General features: G+C 36.3%; 1 protein-coding gene across 1 annotated transcript in view; it reads right to left on the minus strand.

Moving 5' to 3' along the window:
* Positions 1 to 25,520, minus strand: part of LOC150080590 (FHF complex subunit HOOK-interacting protein 1B-like) — a 195,326-nt gene that overhangs the window by 146,226 nt on the left and 23,580 nt on the right. The window contains exons 2-3 of the mRNA XM_090380746.1: positions 7,085 to 7,273; positions 6,906 to 6,942 (exon numbers count right to left, since the gene is read on the minus strand). Coding sequence (XP_090236872.1) covers positions 6,906 to 6,942; positions 7,085 to 7,273 — 226 coding nt within the window. The remainder of the gene's footprint in view (positions 1 to 6,905; positions 6,943 to 7,084; positions 7,274 to 25,520) is intronic.

The raw sequence follows: 25,520 nt of genomic DNA on the forward strand, positions 1-25,520 counted from the left end.
AGTCATTTTATTAAAATATGCTCAATAAATTTTTCATAAATAATTGCCACACAGCTATATCAGTAGGATAAAAGATAACTTGCTTTCTGATAAGTACAGATTCCGATTGAAAATTTTCTTCAAAATTCTGTTGACTTGTTTCATTTACTTCTTTTACTTCTATATTGTGCACATTATTTTGATGTTCTTCATTTTCGTCTCCTGATACTGATAACAATGTTTCACTTTTATTTCGAGTAATTTGGGGTACATCTTCAGTTCTATGAAATTCTTCATTTTCAGAAGGACGTAAGAAAGACAAAATTTCTCCCTTTTGACTATTCAGCTGTTTTGCCTTTTCTCTGAGTCATTTTCTTTTATTAGCTCCGGATTCAAACTTTCTTGGCATTGTTATGTGTGTTATACTTTTAAAAGCAAAATAAATATTTATTAAATCCAAAATATTAAAAAATAATTTTTATAATAAGTCTAAATTCTTGAGTTTTAGATCTATATTTATTTCTTTATATGTTACATGTAATTACTTTTACATACTATAGTACTGTTACATACAATTATAAAGAAATAAGAATAGATCTAAAAACTCAAGAATTTAGTACTCACTATAAAAATTACACAAAAAGATCAAGAAACCAATTCAAATTAAAAATAATTATGCTAAAAGCTAAAAAATATAAAAAGAGAAAGAATAGTATTTTTCTGTACAAAAAAAAAAAAAATTCTTAGTTTTGTTAAAATAACAATAATAAATTTATTGAAAAATGTATTCTTACCGACTCTGACAGCTACCATATAATTAGTTATATGTACTCATATACTGCGCCGACCGGGCTAGCCGAGTGGGTAAAGTACCTGCCCGGCAACCCCAAGGTCGCGGGTTCGATTCCCGCCTCGGGCTTGGATCAAAGTACTGCAAAAACCTTGGGAGGTGCAATATGGCCACAGAAGCCGATGCGCCAACAACTACCAAATCAAAAAAAAAAAAAAAAAAAATCATATACTGCTATATGAGTATAATGACGGTTAACTTCGATCGGTTATGGCCATGTGATAAAACAGTATTTCAAATGGAGGCCTCTCAAATTTTCCAGGGACTCTAGTTTTTATATTATGAATTTAATATTTAAAAATAAGTATTTTATTTTACAACTATAACTAGACTATTTTTTATATAGTTGTTTGTAAGGAGTTAGGTTTTAAAGTGAGGCCCCCAGCTTGCACCTAATGTGCCTCAGGGTAAATGTGGCCCTGCACGGGAGTGCATGACAGCCTAAGACACTTGAACAGCACTTTATGGTGAAAAAAAATTCCTAACAAAAAAATAACTTGTAGGCTGAGGAAACCCATTGTAATGGAAACAATCCTCTTGAAACACACACACACACACATATACATGTGTGTATACATATATATATACACACACATATATATAATACTAATATGGATGCATATATATATATATATATATATATGCATCCATATTAGTATTAGTAGAGGCATATGATGCAAGAAAGCCAGCTTATACATCATCAGCCAAAAAAAAAAAAAAAAACCCCTTCCCATTTCACCTATCCATTGGGTTTGTCTAGTTCTGACTTGAATTTTTTTAGGCTATCAACTCCCACAACAACAGATGGAAGTTTGTTCCTGCAATCAACTACCCGCTAGCTAAAAGCAAATTTCCGCACATCCATTCTAAAACTGTCTTTTCTTAATTTCTGTTTATGCCCCCTCAGGTTTGTAATCTGAGAAAGAGCAAGAAGCTTGCTCATTAAGCTTGCTCAATCCATTCAAGGCTTTATACACCTCAATCAGATCACTTCGCAGGTGCCTAGTCTCAAGACACTATAATTTGAAAATCTTAGGCCTTTCTTCATAAGAGCAACCCTTTGTTCCATTCACTAATCTTGTTGCCCTTCTCTGTACTCGTTCTAGCAACTCTACATCCTTCCTAAAATGAGCCTTCCAGACCTGTATTTTTTTTTTTTTTTTATGAAAACCCCAAATACGAGAGGTATTAGAACCTATAGTACTTGGTACCGTGCTTGGGTTGGAGGTTGAGAAGACAAAAGAAGATATCTGTTGACATTACTTGAATTTCTGCAGACTGTAATTTTCAGGAAATACGTACGAAGGAAAGTTGTTCCAGAAAACAGCAGTTGAATGAATATACAAGGAAGATGAAAAGTTGGCTCTGTGAGTTAAGTTGGACAGTAAATGGACATTGGCTGGTGGTGGCAAGTGTTAGGACTGTTTTGAAAGAGAGAGTGAGAATTATAAAAGCCAATTCAGAAGAACAGTGCCCATGGAAATATCTGCAGAAAAGGCATGCAGCAGAAACAGTATTTCTATGAGACAGAGAGTGGAGAGACTCTGTTAGAGAGGAGTCATTAATTAACCTAACTGCCCTCTTCTGAATGGAATCAAGAAGCCTAAGAGAGGTTTTGGGGCACCGCCCCAGATGTGGGAACAATATTCTATGGCAGGGCAGAGTTGCGATTTGTACAGAGTGAACAGCAGTTTGGAAAAAAAGTAACACTGAGAACAAAAGAGAAAACCAAGTTTTTTAGATGCAGAGGAAGCAATATTTGTAATGTGCTTGTGCCAAGACAGATTAGACGTCAGGGTAATCCCCAAAAGAGAGATATCAACTTCGCTAGCAATCGGAGTGTAACCAAAGGTAAGCATAGGAGCAGAAGAATCCTTTTTGTGAGATAAAAGGCAAGACTGAGTTTTAGAAGGGTTTAAATCAACTAAGTTGTCTTTTCCCCACTGGAGAATTACCTGGAAATCGGCATTTAAGGAATTGGTAGCAGATATTTGAGAAGTTGAAGCTGATTGAGAAGGGCAAGGTTTCTCAAAATGGAAACTGGAATGCAGTGTGCTATCATCGGCAAAACTATGGATAGGATTTCCAGTAAATGGAAGAAGGTCATTAATATACAAGAGGAAAAGAACTGAACCTTGGGGGACACCAGCATTAATGGAAAAGTTAGACAGAGCGCCATCTACCATTACCCTCAGTGAGTGATCAGAGAGAAAACTGGATAACCAATTACAAAAAACAGTTGGCAAACCATAAGATGGAATCTTGTTTAGAAGACCTTTATGCCAATCACGATCGAAAGCCTTTGAGATGTCAAGAGCAACTGCTTGTGTTTCACCAAACTTTTCCATTGAATTTGTCCATAAATGGGTAACATAAGCCAGAATATCACCAGTGGATCGACACTGACAGAATCCATACTGGTGATCGTTGATCAGACGGAAGGTTTCTAGGTAGTTTAAGACGGTGGTTTCCAACCTTTTTTTAATAACGGCGCCCCTAAATAATAATCAATTTTATTTTGCGGCACCCCTACTCAATCTACTCAATTTTCTGCCTGTTAGATCCGACACTCTCTCTCACTCTCTCTCTCTCTCTCTCTCTGTATATATATATATATATATATATATAAAATATTAAAAAATATATGTTATATGATAGTTATTACAATAACATAATTATAAAAATTACATTTCATAATACAAATTATATATATATACACACAGTATATAATAATTTTATTCTTTATATACAGGTATTAAGGAAACATCAATTATAGATCACCACAAATTTAAAAAGATATTGTACACCGTTTTATAATGAAATAAACATATCAATTAAAAAAAATAAGTTTAAGTAACTTAAACCCAAATTAAATTGGTGCACTATGGCCATAGTTGCCGATGCACCTAAGAAATCTCTAAATCAACCAACCCAAATTACGTGGCACCCTTGGAATGTTGTTAGGGTGCCGCGGCACCCCGGTTGAAAACCACTGGTTTAAGAGTTGGCGGTTAATTGATTTCTCCATTACTTTAGAAAGAGTAGAAGTAATTGCAATGAGTATGATAATTGGATGGGAGGGATTTGTCACCCTTTTTAGGAACTGGCTGGATATCAGTAAATTTCCAAGCAGAAGGAAAAACACCTTTGGAATAAGAAAGTGAAAAAAGGTGGCAAGGAACAGAAGTAAATTCGGGAGCATAGGTTTTGAGAATAAGCGGAGAAATATCATCAGGACCTGAAGCTTTCTTAGCATCAAGATTCGTCAAAATCCTTCTGACATCCTTTTGATGGAAGACCACAGGAGGCGTTGAATGGAGTGTGTTGGGAATGGTTGGAGGTGTTTTACCAAGATCATTAATAGAAGAGTTGGAAGAAAAATGGGATGCTAACAAGTCAGCTTTCCCCTTGGCTGAAGTGACAAAAATGGGCAAAAATTGCAGCCAATAGCTTTGGCAAAAGACCAGAATGCTCGGCTACCATTAGGGCAAGAAGCATGTTTTCTACTGTTAGCCTGTTCAAAATCTAGTTTGGACTGAGTAATAACTGTTTTACAGTTGCAAGTTTGGTGTAGGCAGAAAATGAAACTGAAGAAGTAGAAATAAACCAATTACGATATGAAACGTTCTTCTCTTGGACAACCTTAGCACATTTAGTGGAAAACCCAGGTTTAAATAAAGGACGAGATTTTAAAGTGGAGTGTGGAATAAAGGATTCCATTCCTACAAGAATAATTTCACTGACACGATCTGAGCAAATGTTGACATCAAAAGTTTTGAAACAGTAATCCAACCTAGAAAAAGAAGAAATCTCACAATTCATCCCATTTTGCATTCTTGTAATGCCAAACAACACAAGGTTTCAAATAGCCATGAGATAAAGGCTCCATTGGAGAAGAGATAATCACAAAGTTGTGATCTGAGGTGCCTAAAGGACCACTCACTTCAACCGTGTACTTAGAAGGGTTGTTTGTGAGAAAAAGATCAAGCATGTTGGCTGTATGGTTAGGATTGTCTGGTATGCTTGTAAGTAAATGAACAATCTGTGCAAGGTCATTAGTAATTGCAAAAGCTTCAGCATTTCAACCTGCTGAGTCCCTGTGTCTAGAAAATGGAAGCCAGCTGGAGTTGTGAACATCAAAATCACCAAGGAAAATTATCTCACCGTTAGGAAAGTTGGACTGGAGAAAGTCAAGTTGCAAAGAGAGGAAGTCAAAGACCTCCAAGTGATTAGTGGAGTTGGAAGAATGGTAGAGACAACAGATGAATTTGACACAATGAGGTAGAGAGATTTTAAGCCAGAGAAGATCAAAGAGAGGAGATTCCAAATTACCAATTCTCTGAGAGGGAATATCGGAACAGACGCATGCACAAATACCACCTTTGAGGCGAAAGGAATCACACAGTGAATTTGGGCAACTGAGATGAGCAGTAATTGAATCAACTGATAACTGAGATTCTGTCAGAAAAAGTATTTGGAGTTTGGCACAATGCAAGTGGAAATGGACATCGTTGAGATTAGAATTAAGACCATGTATATTTGTGAAATGAACTAGGAAGTGATTGGGAGGTTTAGATCTTTTCGCATATAAGCTTACTCTATTAGTTTGACAATTCATGGTGTATTCAACAGTAAGAAAAAGTGGGGGGACATGCTGTATGAAGTAATGGAATTTTTGGATATGGAGTACACATGGTAAGTATATACCCAGATCCTTGACATAACATGGCCTTGACAATGCTCCCCGCATACACACTACTCAGACTCCCTCCAGTCACTATCTGGCAGAGTAGAGGTAGCAAGATTATACACTAGCTGATCTGGAAGCCTCCTAAGGACATCGTTTTATAGCTGTACCCTTGAAATGTAAGGAAGATTGGATCTCGCCACGACATTCATCCTAACCTCGAAAGTCATCAATCATACTGCATGATGGAAGAGATAGGGAAGGGTTGACTGGAACTTAGCTCTGGGGACTAAACATGGGTTTCACCACTTCAAGCCTCCAATAAGCAAAGTGGTGGTATTGCACCGGTTGATGAGAGTCTTCTACCACCTAGTATGCCTGGTAACACAGAGGGGCGGCATTCCTCCATGTGGTGTGGGCGTCACACATCTCTACCCCTGCTTACGTTGGTTCACACCTGGGTGGTCACTCGCAGTGCTTGTGCATGGAGGTTATACCCAGGATTACTAACAGTACCACCATTGTGAAGGAGCAAGCAGAGGATTTGGCTGTCACAGACCGTCCGGACTTCGCCGAAATTGGGTCCACTTGGCTTGAATGTTACCCGAATATCAGTTCCAAGAGCGTTTTATACTCCCAGGTAGCAAGTACAGCTTGTCTGGCATATCTGAGAGAATGTCTGTGACAACCTCAAGGACTGACCATTGCCTTATACAAGGGGATAATCACCTACTTATCCCTGTTTGCAAAATTACTGTATATCATTGACAAGACCCCCATGACCTACTCTGGCGGCCTGTCTGCACTGCTCAGAAAACCTCAATACAAGATGACTACAAGATAGCAATACAAGATTCTATCTTTCTGCTTTAATTGCTGTTTTTGCCCTACATAAAGTTTAGCATCTTTATCACACTACTTTCCAGTCAATGTTCTATGCTATCCTGGGAGGCTTACTACATTCATTTAATCTCCATTCTCACACAATCATACTTCTCCTTTTTATTCTTACTATATTCCATCGCAAGAGGTCGCTGCACCTCACCACACATATACGCTATCATACCTAGCGGGAAATCACTTTCTTTCCTCTTCTCCTATGCAGTGTGTTGGCTTACACCACACGACCCACATTCCAGCATCAGCACGGCACAATAGTAAATACCACATTGGCCCACTAATTTATTTTATTTTATTTTTTTCTTTGAAATTTATTTACTTAGGTATTAGTTTTGCTTTTATGTTCTCCTTATTATGCTTGTTGTTATTTTTTATCTCTGCCATGAGATATGCGTCAGCTATTCTACTGTTTCTTTTCTTTATTAATTTTCTTAAACTCCATAATTGCCGTGTACTGAGTATATCTCATGTTCGAAACAGAAGCCTTACTTTTTGCTGCATTTCCCTTGGTTTCGGCAGCTGATTCCTGAAAAAAACACCAAAATCATCATAATTGCAGCACTAAGTACTATTCATATAACACAATTCATTATATTTTATTTACAGGTACTTATAAGCATTTTTTCCTATAGTTTCGACATCTGGTTAGACTATAGACTATACTTTACCTTAGACCTTAGACTATACTTTACCCAATACTCATCATCTATAATATTATTATCTACATTCCTTATAGCTACTGGGTTCTTTCTACTATTAATGTAGTAACCTAGATCCACAATCCTTTTTATATATCTCAATTTCAAACCCTTCACCAATTCTTTTGATAATATTATACATATGGTAGTAATATACAACTGTTAATAAGCAGAAAAAGAAAAAATAATAAATTATAAATAATAATTTTTTTACAAACCACACATTATATATATATATATGCATATATGCATTTGATAGTATAAAACAGAACTATGATGCTCGATACATTCTACGTTGATATTAATATTTGTAGAAGAATAAGAGAAATTTACCTCAATGTGATACATAGAACACTTCCGTATGATACTCTCCAGAAATTAAATGAATAAAAGATTAACACAAAATGATTACAGTAAAAAATCAATTGAAAATATTTGAAAAATTAAATAAAATTTAGAAAAAAAACAATTTTAAAAAATTAATTAAAGTTAAACGTAAACTTTGAAAAATGATTTTCCTTCCTTCCTTCCTTAGGAAGGAAAATTCTTAAGATGGAAAATCATTTTTCAAAGTTTACGTTTAACTTAATTAATTTAACTGATTTTTTAAATAGTTTTTTGAATTTTAATTAATTTTTGAATTATTTTCAATTGATTTTTTACTGTAATCATTTAGCAGTCATCTTTTATTCATTTTAAGTTCTGGAGAGTATCATATGGAAATGTTCTACGTATCATATTGAAGTCAATTTCTCTTATTCTTCTACAGATATGCATATACATATATATGCAGGTATATGTATATACATATACCTGTATATATTATATAATTAATAATAAGTTGTAGTGAAAAATCTGAATGTCTAATAAAGAATGAAAAAATTAATATATTTTGCTGGTTTATGGATCAAGAACACTGCTAGTAACAACAGAAATACCCAGCAACCATAATGAAATACAGATAAATATATTAGATTAATATATAATATATGCAGGTCATGTACAAGGGGGTTTCAAAACGTTCGTACCCTTACCTAGAAATAATAGCCCTAGAAAAGTGAAACTTCGCAGGAATCTTAATCCTTTAATCAGTTATTTAATACCCTGATCACAGAAATCTGCACTTTTTGCCTGAAACCATGACTCCACTTCATTGATAACTTCCTGAGATGAATCAAAGCGCCGTCCACGCAATAGTTTCTCCATTTCTCAAAACAAAAAGTCTGATGGTGCTAGGTGAGGAGAATAGCGTGGGTGCTGTGGTAATTTGAAGCTGCACTGGGCAACAATGTTGGTGGTGACAAAGGCTTCTGCAAAGGCGTCAGAAACACCTTGGAACCCATTGTGCAGAGACCTTAGCCATGTACAGATGGTCATATAAAATGCTGTGGGCAGACCCATAACTAATTCCCAATGTATTTGTGATGAAATGAATTGTCACACATCTGTCACTCAGCACCAGCTGCATAAGCTTTTTGCAATCATTTCACTTTCTGTGGATGTTGATGGCTTTCCTTCTCTTGTCTCGTCAAAGACACTTGTATGACCGCACTGGAATTCCCATTTCCACTTTTTTACAGTGTCATAGGATGTACAATTCTGCCCATATACAGTTTTCATTTCTTCGTCAATTTCCTGAGCTTTCTTGCCCGACAAATGCAGGAACTGATCACTGCTCAATACTCCACTTTTTCAAACATAGCATACCCCTTTTATATATACATATATATAATAAATAATGGACAAATATTGGAGAGCAAGACTGGAAAGATAAAGAAAAAAAAAAAAAAAAAAAGAGAGAAAGTGAAATATTAGGTATTATGGACCAGAGACACTGCTTAGGCAAACGAACCCCACAATGTATCAATAGTGACATATTGAAAGAGTGTAGAAGAAAGCCGATATTATTGAATTTACGGTACACACGAGAAGTAAAAAAGGATGAGGTAACACTACTATAAAGAACAAGCCAAAAAGAAAATGAGGTAAACTAATATAAAATAAAATGAGATAAGATAACACTGCTATATTACTCACAATTGCAGTGTATTCATCAGCGGTCATCCGCCAAAATTATGAGAAAGAAAGCAATACACAAGGCCTCTGTTTCTGACATGGTCTGTATTCTCATGAACACATGCTGTAAAATATATTTGAATTTAGCGGGGAAAAAATAGGGCCGAATAAGGTATGCCAATGATTATACATATATATCTTATCTCATTTTATTTTATATTTGTTTACGTCAATTTCTTTTCTGCTTGATCTTTATAGGTGTTACCTCATTCTTTTTACTTCTCGTGCGTACAGTAAATTCAATATCAGTTTTCTCCTACACTCTTCAATATATCACTACACACACACACACACACACACACACACACACATATATGTGCAAATGTATTTTATCAGTATATTGGCTAGGGGTGCTGACCTGTCAAGTGTAATTACAATGGAAAAAATTGAGAAGAATGCCTGCAACGTAAAAGCAGATTACCTGAAATTAAATGAAATTAAGAATAACATAAAAATAATAATGATAACAAAAATGGTACCTAATGCAGTGGGTCCTAGGACTTTTAACTACTACTTCAAAGGGTCGACAGCCAAAACATATGTATATACACTGCTGTTCAAAGAAAGTGCATCATCTAGGAATTTCACATTTCTAACCCTTTTTTGCGATGGTATGTTACTTTAATGACTAGCATCACAAATAGAAATATAAATAAAAGATATTTATTAATAGTTAAGGCAAAGTTAAGTAATATTTGACATGTGCTCTCAAAATATTCCAAAATGACCATTTGGAACCTTTACACAACAGTTTTCATAAACACGACAATTATGGCTGAAATGTTAACAGAAGCCCTCAATTTGCTTCAGTTTATCATTTTAAATGGAAAAACGTTCACCAGGTGCAAACTAATATTTAGTTGAACCGCCTCTGGCCCTGATGACAGCAGCACACCGCCAAGGCATTGACAAGATCAATTTCTGAAGATAATCAACTGATAGTTCATGGTTCCAAACATGAATTATAGCTTCCTGAAGTTCACGAAGGGTCTTTGGTTTCTTTCCGGCAACTGCAGATTCCACACAATGCCAACAGTTCTCTATAGGATTCAAGTCAGGGCTGTTTCCAGGCCAGCTAAGAGTTGTAATGGACCGTCCTTCCAACCATTTTTTTCAACTGTAACAAATGTAAACACATTACTGTCAAACCTCTAATGCAGAAATGAAGCTAAAGAAACTACACAAGTGCCTACTTACACTTTTCGCCCAATGACATGGAGCAGAGTCATCCTGAAAGATGCAGTTACTTGGTAGGTTGAAATGGTCTCTAATGGTTGGCAGCAATTTGCCTTCCAACATAGCCAGGTATCCATTGGCATTTACGGAACCTTTTATAAACTGCAGGTGACATACTTCGCGATACAAAATGCACCCCTATATCATTTGGCTGGTAGGGAATTTCACTGTAGACATACAATCTGGATGGTATTCTTTACCACATCTACAGCAAATCGTTTGTCTCCCATCAGGGCCATGCAAGTTGAATTTCTTCTCATTTGAGAAAATAACTGACTTCCACTGCTCGGGGGTCCATCTGACATGCTCCTTACACCAAATTAATCGTGTCTTTTACATTTTTTCTGTGAGGAGGGGGCTTCTTAGAACAACAGGCTACAAGTTAATTTTTAAAGAGGCGTCTTCTGACTGTTACTGCACTTGCTACCACTCTATGTTCTTCCCATTCTCTTTTCCACTCAGATGAAGAAGCTTCACAGTCTTTAAGGCATAAGTGCTTCAAAACACGGAACTGGTTTGCTGTAGAAACTCTTTTGCATCAGGTTCCTTTTTTCCTATCAGCAGAACCAGTATTCTTGGGTTTGGAAAGAAATCTACTCACTGTCGACTGATTATAAGACACTCTATAAGCAATATGATGGGAAGAACATCCTTTTTCACGTAAAGCAACAATAGCACTCTTTCTTCGTGGCATCAATTGCACGTCACTGGCCATCCTGACACAAGCAAGAAATGACTGCAACTCTTGCAGAGCATGCTTATATAGCTGAAAGTAACATCTGTGCAATATTATGTCATCACCTACATGTGTCAACCTTATCTGATGCAATCTGTAAGAAATATTGCCATATACTTACGTTATTTGGACGACAATTATAATTTTAAGGGGTAATGCACTTTCTTTGAACACCAGTGTATATATTCACATCTGTGCAAACATATGCATATATATGTGTATATGCGCAAACATGTGTGTATGCGTATACATGTGTATGCACAATTATATATATGCACATACATTTGTATATGCCCAATTATACATATGCACATCATGAGTATATGCCCAATTATACATATGCACATCATGAGTATATGCCCAATTATACATATGCACATACATGTGTATATGCCCAATTATACATATGCACATACATGTGTATAAGCGCAATTATACATATGCACATACATGTGTATAAGCGCAATTATACATATGCACATACATGTGTATAAGCGCAATTATACATATGCACATACATGTGTATAAGCGCAATTATACATATGCACATACATGTGTATAAGCGCAATTATACATAGGCACATACATGTGTATAAGCGCAATTATACATAGGCACATACATGTGTATATGCGCAATTATACATATGCACATACATGTGTATATGTGCAATTATATAGGGTGATTCACTACCAGTGCAACAAACTTGCAGGAGGTGTAGAGGGCACAAAGACGAATCGGAATTGCATAGCATTGCAGGGTCCGAAATGCCTTCGTCATGCGGTAGAGGACGTTGAACAGGAGGTGGCATGAACAGCGATCCCACTGGAAGTCAGCATTTGTGAACCAGTTCCCGAGGCAGTAGGATGGACGAGTATTCAAACGTTGAACTGGCCGACATGCACCTCGGGTATGGAGCTGTGGACTGTAACGGGCACGCCGCTCTGTGCTTGCACCAGGAACGTTTCCCGCACAGGCATGCTCCTCATCATACGATTTTCGCACGTGTGCACAGAAGGTTACGTGAGACTGGTTGTTTCACGAGAGGTACCATGAATTGAGAGCGAATGACGAGAACACCAGACAATGAGGAGAATGTCCTACATCTTGCAGAAGGCAATCCGAGTACGAGTACTCGAGCGATAGGCCAACGATTGGGTATTTCCCAATCCACTGTATGGAAGATACTGTCAAGAAACCAAATGAGTTCATACCATCTGCAACGCGTCCAATCATTGGAGACTGCTGATTATCCACTCTGGAGGACTTTTGCTACTTGGTGGTTTCTTCAACAGTAATGGTTTGCAAATGCTGAATTCCAGCGGGATCGCTGTTCACACGACCTCTACCGCATGACGAAGGCATTTCGAACCCTGCAATGCTATGCGATTCCGATTCGTCTTTGTGCCCCCTACACCTCCTGCAAGTTTGTTGCACTGGTATTGAATCACCAGGCGCCTCCGTAGCCAGGTAGGAAGGAGCAGCAGTGCGTAGCACATGCTTCTTGATTAGACTGGGGTTCGAGCCCGTCACCACCAAATACGGAGGATGCGGAAAGGTCAAGAAATGACCACCACATATCCCGGAGCAATATGGCCTTAGTTGCTAATGCTCCTAAAAACCAAACAACAACAACAACAGTGAATCACCCTGTATATATGCACATCATGTGTATATGCGCACTTATAAATATACACATGTATATGCATATATATACACATGTGTATGTGGACAATTACATATAGGCATACATACATATGCATGTGTATGTGAACAATTACATATAGGCATACATACATATGCATGTGTATGTGAACAATTACATATAGGCATACATACATATGCATGTGTATGTGAACAATTACATATAGGCATACATACATATGCATGTGTAAGTGGACAATTACATATAGGCATACATACATATGCATGTGTATGTGGACAATTACATATAGGCATACATACATATGCATGTGTATGTGGACAATTACATATAGGCATACATACATATGCATGTGTATGTGCACAATTACATATAGGCATACATACATATGCATGTGTATGTGCACAATTACATATAGGCATACATACATATGCATCTATATAGGCACAATTATATATATGCATACATATATATGCATGTATATATGCTGTTATTTGTTGTTGTTATTTGGTTTTTAGGAGCATTAGCAACTAAGGCCATATTGCTCTGGGATATGCGGTGGTCATTTCCTGACCTTTCCGCATCCTCCGTATTTGGTGGTGACGGGCTCGAACCCCGGTCTAATCAAGAAACATGTGTTACGCACTGCTGCTCCTTCCCACCTGGCTACGGAGGCGCCATGTATATATGCACAATTATATATGTGCATACATATATATGCATGTATATATGCACAATTATATATATGTATATACAGGGTGTCCCAAAAATACACTGCATAACTTCAGGAATGAGTTCCTCGTATGTAGACAATAAAAATATTTTATATCAACATAGTTCAGGAAATGCTTGGTTCCCCGAGTTATTAACCAGAATGTCTTATCTCCCGCAGGTGATTTCCTTCATCACAAGGTACTGACAGAATCTGGTGGTTTTCCATTCCGACCATGTACTCAAATCAGGGGCAAGTGGATATGCACTTTATGTACGGTTTGGCAGACGGCAATGTTCTGGAGGCTCATCGTTTGTATCATGAAAGGTTACCAGAACGAAGATGTCCACACAGGAAAACGTTTGAAGATATCCATTGCCACCTTTGTGAACATGGGACCTTTATACCTCGCGCCACTTTACACTCTCGGCAATCAAACTGTGGCAGGTGGTTGTGAGACAATACAAAAAATGCCAGGAATTTGGCATCATCTTTGCGAGTCCATGAGACGTCGATGTGAGGCCTGTATTCAGGCAGAAGGTGGACATTTTGAACAATTACTATAAGGTGATGCGAACAATTAAGTGTCATAGACAGACCTTCAAAACTTGGAAACCAAGCATTTCTGTAACTATGTTGACAAAATATTTTTATTGTCTACATATGAGGAACTCATTCCTGAAGTTATGCCGCGTATTTTTGAGACACCCTGTATATGCACAATTATATACAGTCGATTCTGGTTATTTGGGACACATCAGGCACCTCCATAGCCAGATGGGCAGGAGCAGCAGTGCGTAGCACATGCTTCTTGATTAGACCGGGGTACGAGCCCATGATCACCAAATATGGAGGATGCGGAAAGGTCAGGGAATGACCACCGCATATCCCCGAAGCAATATGGCCTTAGTTGCTAATGCTCCTAAAAACCAAATAACAACAACAACAACATCAGGCCTAGTGCATTTTGGCCCGATTAAGCGGCTGCCTCAATTATCCGAAGTTTCATGTAAATAGTTAAAAATACAATGGACCCCTCGCTTTACAATTGGTTCACTGTACAATCAAATAATGTTACGTTCACTATACGACGTGTAGTAATCGCCGATCATTGTGATCACGTTTGTGAATTGAATTTTAATTCTATTAAACACCATTTCTAATTAGCAAAAACAGGAGGAACATTATCCACAGGAAATAAAATTAAAGCTATATTAAGCACAAATTTACCCTTTATTACCTTACCAATTAAAAAATTAAATGATACGTGAAAATCTGAAATATATATAAGTGATAATCGAAATAATTAATACGTACTGTAATATGTACATACTAACTAGTTGACATTTCTCTTCACTGATATTTGTGGGTGGGGGTTAAAATTTAAAACAGTAAAAAGATAAGCAATCAATAACAAAGAACACGGCACACAAACAAATTGCAAGTAACACGATACATGCAAGTGAGAATGGAGTAAAAAGTTACGAAGTTTTAAAAATAGCAATGATGAGAAGATTCTGAAAATTAATTTTCTTTATATGATTGAAGATTTCATGGAAGTGTAAACACATTTTACCATAATAACCCACAGAATTACAGCTGTCGGTATTATCACAAATTCAATAAGATCAAATTTATTATCTGTTTATGATAGATTGCACTAACAGAAAAGTCCAATGAACAGGTGACTGCTAATTGTTTTTATTGTTTTATGGTTGTGACCTCCAGAAATCTGACTGAACCACATGGTAAGGTCGGAGACAATCTTAAGGTAATCTCCAGTGCTGCGGTCTCCCACCCCGATTAAACGGCACGTTGTCCCAATTAACCGAAGTAAACCCTGGCTATTTTCTCGACTGAGTTCTGTTTTTTAAGATTTGCCCCAAATAAATGGCTGGCCCAAATAACCAGAATTCACTGTATATGCATATACACTAGATTTGATGATAGAGAGCTATTAAGTGCTCGATGATTCCTATATTCTATTATATTATGAAACAACAGCGATTATTTTTATTTTAGATATAGAAGTAAGTAAAGTGCAGCCATTATCAACCCACTGCAGGATGGAAGCCTCCTCAACAATTCATGCTGAGGGAAACGGACCATAATCTGCCACGCTGGTCCAGTGCGGGTTGGCAGATTGACCGTATTCAGCAGTCAGGGGCTTGAACCCCGGCCTACTCAAAGAGTGTGTGCTACTGTACTCCCGCCCCTGACCACTCGGCTACGGAGGTATAGGAAACTTCTTTTCCAACCAACTCTCCTAGTCCAACGTGCTAATAATTCTTTGGGAAGGCGATATAAATTTTACAAAACATGTGGGACATCTTCCCCACTGTCAGAACCATAGTGTTCAGACCCCTCGGTCTCAATATTGAGCACTCAAGACTTCTGCCTTCAAACACCATACCTCTGGCAGCATGGAAACCATTACGTGGATTAACATAAAATTAAATTTTGAAGATCTAAACTGCTTAATACATATGGACCAATTATTTTCTTCGGTCCTATAGCTTGACATTAGAGTTAAATTTAGGGGTCTAAAAAGTTTAATGGATATGGGAGAATTATTCTCTACATTCCTTAAGTCGGACTAGAACTTTTCATGGCGTCATGTTCACTGGAATAGAGAAACTCACAATTAATCCGAAACTTTTATCTTATGTTGTAGTGTTTGTTCTTCACGCATGCATATAAGTGACCAATCGTCGGACAATAGGAATGGTCTACGGATATTGATTGAAGTTTCATGTAGTTTCATCTCTAAGGTTTCCGCAATAAGTAGTTTGTGGTAGTTGTGTTGAATATTTATAATTTTTGTTTCATTAAAGCCAAATGAATGTCTTTCATTTATTGCGTGGAACAAAAGTTCCGATGCATTTGAATTATAGCTTCCCCACACAGAAGCTTCGTGTTGTTTTGTTTTGTTTGTTATTTGGTTTTTAGGAGCATTAGCAACTAAGACCATATTGCTCCGGATATGCGGTGGCCATTCCCTGACCTTCCAGCATCCTCCGTATTTGGTGGTGACGGGCTCAAACCCCGGTCTAATCAAGAAGCGTGTGCTACGCACTGCTGCTCCTTCCCACCTGGCTACGGAGGCGCCTTCGTGTTGTTTTGCTTGAAGCTGTGCCACTCCCATGGCAGATCCTGCATAAACAGCATTGCAAATTTTGCATGTGATGCTGTATACCAGGTCATGCTGTGATTAGAATGTGGTGTATGGAGGTCGATTTCTGAAGAATGTGTATAATTTGTTCATTGAATATGGGGGGATTATTCTCTACATTCCTTAAGTCGGACTAGAACTTTTCATGGCGTCATGTTCACAGGAATAGAGCAACTCACAATTAATCCGAAACTTTTGTCTTATGTTTGTCTTTTGTCTTATGAACAAATTATACACATTCTTCAGAAATCGACCTTCAAACACCACATTCCAATCACAGCATCCCATGCAAAAATTGCGACGCTGTTTATGTAGGATCTACCATGGGAGTGGCACAGCTTCGAGCAAAACAACACGAAGCTTCTGTGCAGGCAGGTCCTTCAAATGCATTGGAACTTTCATTCCACGCAATAAATGAAAGACATTCATTTGGCTTTAATGAAACAAAAATTATAAAAATTCAACACTACTTATTGCAGAAACCTTAGATGAAACTACATGAAACTTCAATCAATATCCTTAGACCATTCCTATTGTCTGACGATTGGTCACTTATACGCATGTGTGAAGAACAAACACTACAACATAAGACAAAAGTTTCGGATTAATTGTGAGTTGCTCTATTCCAGTGAACACGACACCCTGAAAAGTTCTATTCCGACTTAAGGAATGTAGAGAATAATCCCCACCATATCCATTAAACGTTTTAGACCCCTAAATTTAACTCTAATGTCAAGCTACAGGACCGAAGAAAATAATCGGTCCATATTTATTAAGAGGTTTAGACCTTCAAAATTTAATTTTTTGTTAATCCACGTAATGGTTTCTTTGCTGCCAGAGGTATGGTGTTTGAAGACAGAAGTCTTGAGCGCTGAATGTTGAGACCGAGGGGTCTGAACACTACGATTCTGACAGTGGGGAAGATGTCCCACATGTTTTGTAAAATTGATATCGCCTTCCCAAAGAAGTATGAGCGCGTTGGACTAGGAAAGTTGGTTGGAAAAGAAGCTTCCTATATCTAAAATAAAGGTAATCCCTGTTGTTTCATGATGCATATATATGCACAATTATATATATGCATATATACATATTTATATACGCAATACATACACATATATATATATATATACATATACATACACACATACATACATACATATATATATATATATATATATATAAGCACATATATATATATATATATATATAAGCACATATATATATATATATGCATATATACATTACATGTATATATATATATATATATAAGCACATATATATATATATATGCATATATACATTACATGTATATATATATATAATGTATATATATACACGGTACTTCTACAACACGGTTTTATTCTAACATATAAACTGCGGTAAATTGTGGCAATCCCTGCACAACTCAGTACTTATATAACACAGTTTTGCTCTAATACGGTTAGAGAATTATGACAAACCTCACATAACACTGTATTTTTGAGCTTTTGTGCACTATTTTTGAGCTTTTTGCATTGTTGACTCACTAATTGTTATGCAGAAATTTATTGGGAAATCCTCTTATTTTATTTTGTTGGGAAATCCCTGAGTTAGGTTCTGTGGTACTGAACTTGTGCTTGTTTAAGACCATAAAAAACTGACTTCGAAGCGTGCAGTTTGTGACTTAAGGTTTTTGTAAGGTTATTTTGATTTTTATTTGATCATTCATAAATTTTTTCTGGGTATGTATTACTAAACTTTGTTTTTAAGAGCCGTATTGGAATAATTTCTTTTTTGTGAATTAAATTCCAGCAATAAAATTATACCTAAGGAACTTTGGCATAATTTGGGTAACTGCATATTTATTTAAAGAATGGTTTCTGAATCGTTTTGTGCCAGCTATGGAAAACTATTTAAAGCGGAAAAATCTAGATTTCAAAGTTTTATTACTATTGGATAATGTGCCAGGCCATCCAAAAGATTTAAGTCATCCAAAACGTTGAAGCAATGCTCCTACTACCTAATACAACTTCTTTAATTTCTCATGAGATCAAGGCATTATACAGTAGACTCTCAATTTTCCTGGATAGAGGGTAAAAAAAAAAAAAAAATCACGGATAATCGATTTCCTGGTTAATCCAAAAATACAGTAAGTCCCCAACATATGTAAGAGAAGTTCCAGGCCTCCTTATGTAAATAGAGTTTTACGTAACTCAGGAATGACTAATAAAATACTGCTACTATATCCGTAATATGCCGAAATTACAAAAACCACATTATATCCTCAGAAGAATGAAGAAAAACAGTTATATATTTTTTATATATTAGTTATATATATAGAAAAAGTTATATATTTTTAATTAGTTAAATTAAAAACTTTATCTGGGAACAGCGGTGAAGTAGATGGAGTGGCACATAAGAAAAGAAAACATAAAAGGAAGAAATTTTGCAGTAAAAACATATGTATTTTGTAGCCTTGGTTATCATAGTTGACTTCATTAGTGCTGATCCCTTCACAGCTTCTCGCACTGTCTTTGTCCTTTATTATTGTGTTCACTGTGGACACTAACAAATCTGAATTCCATGTGATACTTGTTAATATTTGACCATTTTCATACATTCTTATTATTTTAATTTTCTGATCCAAATCGATCGCTTTCCTTTTCTTGGTAAATTTACTAGCACACTGTCACTCTTAGTCGGCACCATGATAACGGTCAAAATTAAGTTTTCTGGAAACAACTTCACAGGGTTAAGGCAAAAACTCACTATTATCACTCCACGCGAGCTCACATTTTACTAAAGCTCATTTCTGGAGGTCACTGCCATAAAACAAAAACAATTTGCACTTTCCGAGTTATTGGGCTTTTCTGTTAGTGCAATTCATTAAAACGGGTGGTAAACTGGATCGTGTTGCATTTGCGATAATACCGAAAGCTTGAATTCTGTGGGATTTTACGTTATGGTGAAATGTGTGTCCCCTTCACTGAAATCTTCAGTCATATATAGGCGCCTCCGTAGCCAGGTGGGCAGGAGCAGTAGTGCATAGCACACTTTTCTCGATTAGACTGGGGTTCGAGCTCGTGACCACCAAATACGGAGGATGCGGAAAGGTCAGGGAATGACCACCGCATATCCCTGGAGCAATATGGCCTTAGTTGCTAATGCTCCTAAAAACCAAATAACAACAACAGTCATATATAAAAAAAAAACCTAAATAAATTTTAAAATCTTCTCTTCATTTCTATTTGTAAGCTTGTTACTCCATATCTCGCTTGTGCAATTAGTGCGTGCCGTGATCATTGTTATTCATTGCTTATAATAATAATTACTATTATTATTTTACTGTTTTAAAGTTTACAATACTAAAAAAAAAATAAGTGAAAAAAATTAACGCAAGTTCGAAGTTACGTAAGTCGGGGACTTACTATTATCAAAAATGTTCAGCAACCTAAGTAAAAAATATGGCATGGCACTAGATAAAAAAAAAACTTACCACGCACTACTCCTTGCGTGTCCAATATAATTCTTCCCTTTATTTTTCAATGCGATTTTAAATGTAATAGCTTCCCTTTATTTTTACGATGGTTTGGTCACCAACATTATAATGGTTCATTAAAGATTAAACAGATGCACCACTTTCAAACTTTTGAATGATTTCAAGTTTTTGTTTAATTGAAAGTGCAACTCTTTGCATTTAATCATCATTTTTGCGATTTCTAAACAAAAAAAAATTTGTTCTCCCTGATATAAATAATGAAATAAAATTTTTCCTTCTGTAGTGCGATGGAACATAACACTCGCAGCAACTATTTGTTATTTAGTTTTTTTTTAGGAGCATTAGCAATTAAGGCCATATTGTTCCGGGGATATGCGGCAGTCATTCCCTGGCCTTTCAGCATCCTCCGTATTTGGTGGTCACGGGCTCGAACCCTGGTCTAATCAAGAAGCGTGTGCTATGCACTGCTGCTCCTGCCTACCTGGCTACGGAGATGCCCGCGAAGCAACGCACTAAAACAAACTAAACATTTGTTTTCTCTCTCTCTTTTTTTTGTCGGGTGTGAAGACAGTGGAGGGGCTGCAAGATAATAATCGCCCAACGATAACTTTACAATGCTGCTTCTTGTCTCTTATTTACGACTTACAAAACATCTGTTTATACCTATTCTAGTTATTACTTGAATTTTGTGATTTCTGGTTGATTTTTTATTTTTTATTTTTTTTATTTGGAGTCTTGAAGTGTCCCGGTTAATACGCTTCCCAGTTAAACAGATCCCGGTAAATCGAGAATCTGCTGTACTACCTATACAATTCATTACATCAGAAAACATTACAATGGATTTTGGAAAAAATTGATTCCAAACCTATTGAAGTGATGGAGGCGTGGAAACATTTTCATTGTGGACTATATCAGAATCATAACTTTATCGCTCAAAGAAGTAAAACCATCAGCATTAAATGCGTGTTGACAAAATGGATGGCCAGCATCAGTTCATTCAGGAAATATGGTCAAACTGCCAGAAAACAGTATCAGTGGATGGCAGAACCTGCTAAGTTGGTAGGAAGGGAAGGTTTTGATGATATGACTACTGAAGATATTCAAGAATTACTGGTAGAAAAAGAGGCTGACAAAGCATTTGGTGGAAATAGAATCGGAGGTAAACCAAATCAATTCAGTGCATGATAGCACAGATGAAAATTCTGAAGTTCCAAATTTTACACTAAAATGCATACAGGAAGGTATAAACTTAGCCGTGCAATGAGAATCTTATTTTTTTAATGTAGATCCTTCGACTGAAAGAAACACAAAATTAAAAAATGGAGCTTCAAAAATGCTTAGCTCCATACCATGCAATTTACAAAGATCTATCAAGCAAAAGCAAACAATCCCAGAATACTGATTTTTAAAAAGAGTAGAAGATACATGAAATCTAGATGCTGCAAAAGAAAGTTCAAAAGGTGAAGATATTCTGCAACACAGAAAATGTTCTCGTTTGATTGTGCTTAGCAGTGATGAAGAGGAAAAAAATTAAATGAACATATAATTATCTGATATATATGTATCTCAGCTTGTAAGGCATTTGTTCAGTTATTACTATTTTAAATAAAAATTAAGCTTCTAATATTTATAAAAAATGTATTTTTGTTAGCTTTTGAAATGTAACCCCCCTTTTTGTACTGGTTTTTAGTCCCATATAACACGGTTTCGCACTACACAAGATTTTGTAGGAATCTAACCACCATGTTATACGAGGTTTATCTGTATATATATATATATGGCCTGGGCAAAGTTTTTTTAGGATTTTTGAAGGGTCCACAAACTTTTTTTGATTTTTTAAAAAATCCATAGATCTCAGTAGTTTGAGAACCACTGTTCTAGAGTAAAGAAGTCTTTGCTGTTTTTCTTTGCATCCTTTGCCAAAGATTTCTTGTAATCTGCCTTCACTTGCCTAACCTCCTTTGTAACTTGATAGAAGCCTATGATAGCTTATATCTATCATAGGTTTCTGTGTTGCCTGATAATTTACATGCATCCCATTATGTAAATTAGTTCTCATTAGTTCACTGTCATCCACTTTGGCCTAAACCTTGAATAGTATTTCTTGGTTGGTATGAAAAGCCTAGTAGCTTCTGATTAATTCCTCGAATGCTTCCCATTTAGAATTTGCTGTTGGTAACATAATCAGTTGGACCCACTGTATAGAAATTAAAAGTTGTCCAAGACCACCGTAGTCACCTTTACGAAAGCAAAAACCCTTCCCTTTACCCCTGATAGTAGTTACATCTTTAAGTAAATCCGACTTCAGTACACAGTGATCAATGCCACCAAGTGGTTCCTTATCTGCAGATTCTTAATGCATGAATAGTCACTGTTGATAATCAGATGAAGAGTATTACTCCCTCTGATTGCCTCTCAAATATGGCACTGTATATTTAACTGACAGCCCGGCTAAAATTTAAGCGATTCTCGCAGTACCGTATGGTACTGCTCACTGATCTCGATCAATATTAATTCGAACATACTATGTGAAGCATTACGCTTTCACACCCAGCTGCTTCATAATGCAACCAGGCTAGAAAAATTTTCTGGGAGAACACTGGAAAACAATCATCAAATAAATCCACAAAAGTCTTGCTTATGTGCAAGTGACCAATCCACAAATCTCTTATAATGGGAGAGGGGGGGTTAAGTTAAAATCCCCCATTACAAGACATTCTGATTAACTGGCCCACTATTTCTCTGTATAGTTGTTCTCATCAGAGTCATTAGGCCTATAACACACTCCTACTCTCATTTTTGCTTTCCCAGTGCTTATGTCATGCCAAACTGACTCAACATTGCACTGGATTCACAGCCTTAGATTTTGTGTTTCTTAACTAACAGAGTAACCCTTCCTCCCTTCCTATCCTTTCTGTACATATTGTACTCCCTAAATTCGAATTCTGCATTCCTTACATCTGTGTGACACCACGTCTCTGATATCCCAACAATATCTGCCTTTGAAGTCTTCACCAGCAGTTCAAATTCAACAAATTTATTTATTATACTCCTAGCATTGGTATACATGCACATGTTCTTACTCTTAGTTACACTGCAAAGCCCATGTAGGAGAGATGTGTGAATAATTGCTCTCAAAGAGTAATTCATTGTTGGAGCAAGTTCCCATCTGGTGTTGCAGATTAGGTAGTTGGAATAAATCTGAGCAAGGATTAGACAAATGACATGCATGCTTTGTTATATCATTTTCTACTATTAATACTAAATACTGAATGGAATCAAATATAAGGAATACTGCTGGCAACAATCATGTGATAATGTTTTTATTTATTTATTTTTAATGAAAACCTCAAACACGAAAGGTATCAAAACCTAGATTACTGTACATGGGATGAAAAAGATGGAGGAAGCGGGAAGAGGAGGATGCCAGAAACTTCGCTCTGGAGGATGCCAGAAACTTTGCACCAGAAACTAATGGTACTGGTTAGTACTAGTAGTACCATGCATTGGTTGGAGTAGATGAGGAGTAAGGGAAATTTTGCTCTGGAGATTAAACATGGGTTTCAACCACTTCAAGTGTTGTAATGAATGGGCCTGGTGTACTGGGGTCCATGGTTAAGAAAATATATACATACAATGATAACCCAGTTTAATATAATATAATAAAATATATAATAATAAGTAGCAGTAGCTTTCAAGACTAACGAGTCTCTTTTTCAACTGATTTAAATCAGTTGAAAAAGACTCGTTAGTCTTGAAAGCTACTGCTACTTATTACTATATATTTTATTATATTATATTAAACTGGGTTATCATTGTATGTATATATTTTCTTCACTTCAAGTGTTATGATGCAAAGATCAACATCAACTCATAATAATTCAGCTGATGTAGATGTATGCATCATTGTTGAGCGAGCTTAATAAAATAAAGTGCAAAACAAAACTGTATATTCAATATAAAAGCAAAACACATCAAAAACTATGGAGCCAAAAGCAACAAAAAATAATAAATAGATAAAATTAAAATATATATGAATATTATGAAGTTAAAAGCTTATTAACTCCATAATATTCATATATTACAAAGTTAGCAACCTTTTATCTTAAGCTTGCTATCCAGACTTAACAGAACAGATATTGAGGATATTACAGACTTGTCAGACACGTGTGTGCAGTTGCTGGGATGGAGGCTACACACAGTTGTGTCAAGGGTAAAAGACCCTGTACCTATCGAGGGTTTGGTTTGGTTTAAAATTTTTATGGCGCATTAGCAGCAGTGGCTATTATGTGCCAAGAAAAAAGGTAAAAATAGATTCTGGTCCTGTCAAGGGTACAAGTGGAATTGTATACAAGATCAAATGTGTGGATTGTAGGGACTGTTATAAAGGGAGTCAGCACATAGGCTTAAAGATTGTATGGGGGAGTATATAAAAGAAATAAGATTTGCTGCTTATGGGAAATCTGCTGTGGCCGAGCACTTCTGGGAGATCATCAAATTTCTCCAGACGATAACTACTGCTGACCATTCACATAGGCATTAGCACCGGAAATTGCTTGAGCTTACAAATTTGTTCATCGAAACATAACACTATTAATAGGGATAGAGGAGTCCATATTCATCCTCTCTTCGAGACTATGATCCTTGGACAGGATGAACGGTTCTGCCTGGAATGCTCCCAGGCCATTTCTGGTTTCCATGTATGTGTGGAGGATAATTCCCCATGCTCCTTCAGAAATGTATCAAGTGTTGTAATCCTACTGGTATTATTTAAGAATACACCATAGCTGTAAAGTTCCATTGTTGATAAAGGAAACAATGCTAAGCTTTCAAAGGAGACCTTTGAAAGCTTAGCATTGTTTTTATCACTTTTAACTCTGTAATATTCATATAATTTTATCTATTTACTTAAAGTCATCATACATGAATTTCAGAATGGATTTATCATTACTGCTGTTTGCTTGTAAGACAATCAAAAAACACAACAGAATCAACTATGTTGTCAAGGATTGGCCGGTAATCAATCAAAGGTCATTTTTCTGAGAAAAGTAACATCAAATATGTGCCATTAGTACATCCTCAGCTGTTACTATTTCCTCCATTACATATAATGCTGATCCTGATTAAAAACATGGTGAAAGCAAAAAACAAAGTGATGGTTTTAAATATGTAAAAGAAAATTTTCAAAATTCAAGTAAAGCAAAACTCAAAAAGGGATCTTTATTGGGCTGCAAATTAAAAATCCATTGCAAATTTGCAGTTTTGAGCTATATCAAGTCAACCACATGGAAGTCCTTTACATCCTTCACTGTTTTTTTTTATGAAAAAGGAACTA

This window comes from Mastigoproctus giganteus, chromosome 9 (genome assembly GCF_048544385.1).
Source record: "Mastigoproctus giganteus isolate SK-2022 chromosome 9, ASM4854438v1, whole genome shotgun sequence".
NCBI classification, from domain to species: domain Eukaryota; kingdom Metazoa; phylum Arthropoda; class Arachnida; order Uropygi; family Thelyphonidae; genus Mastigoproctus; species Mastigoproctus giganteus.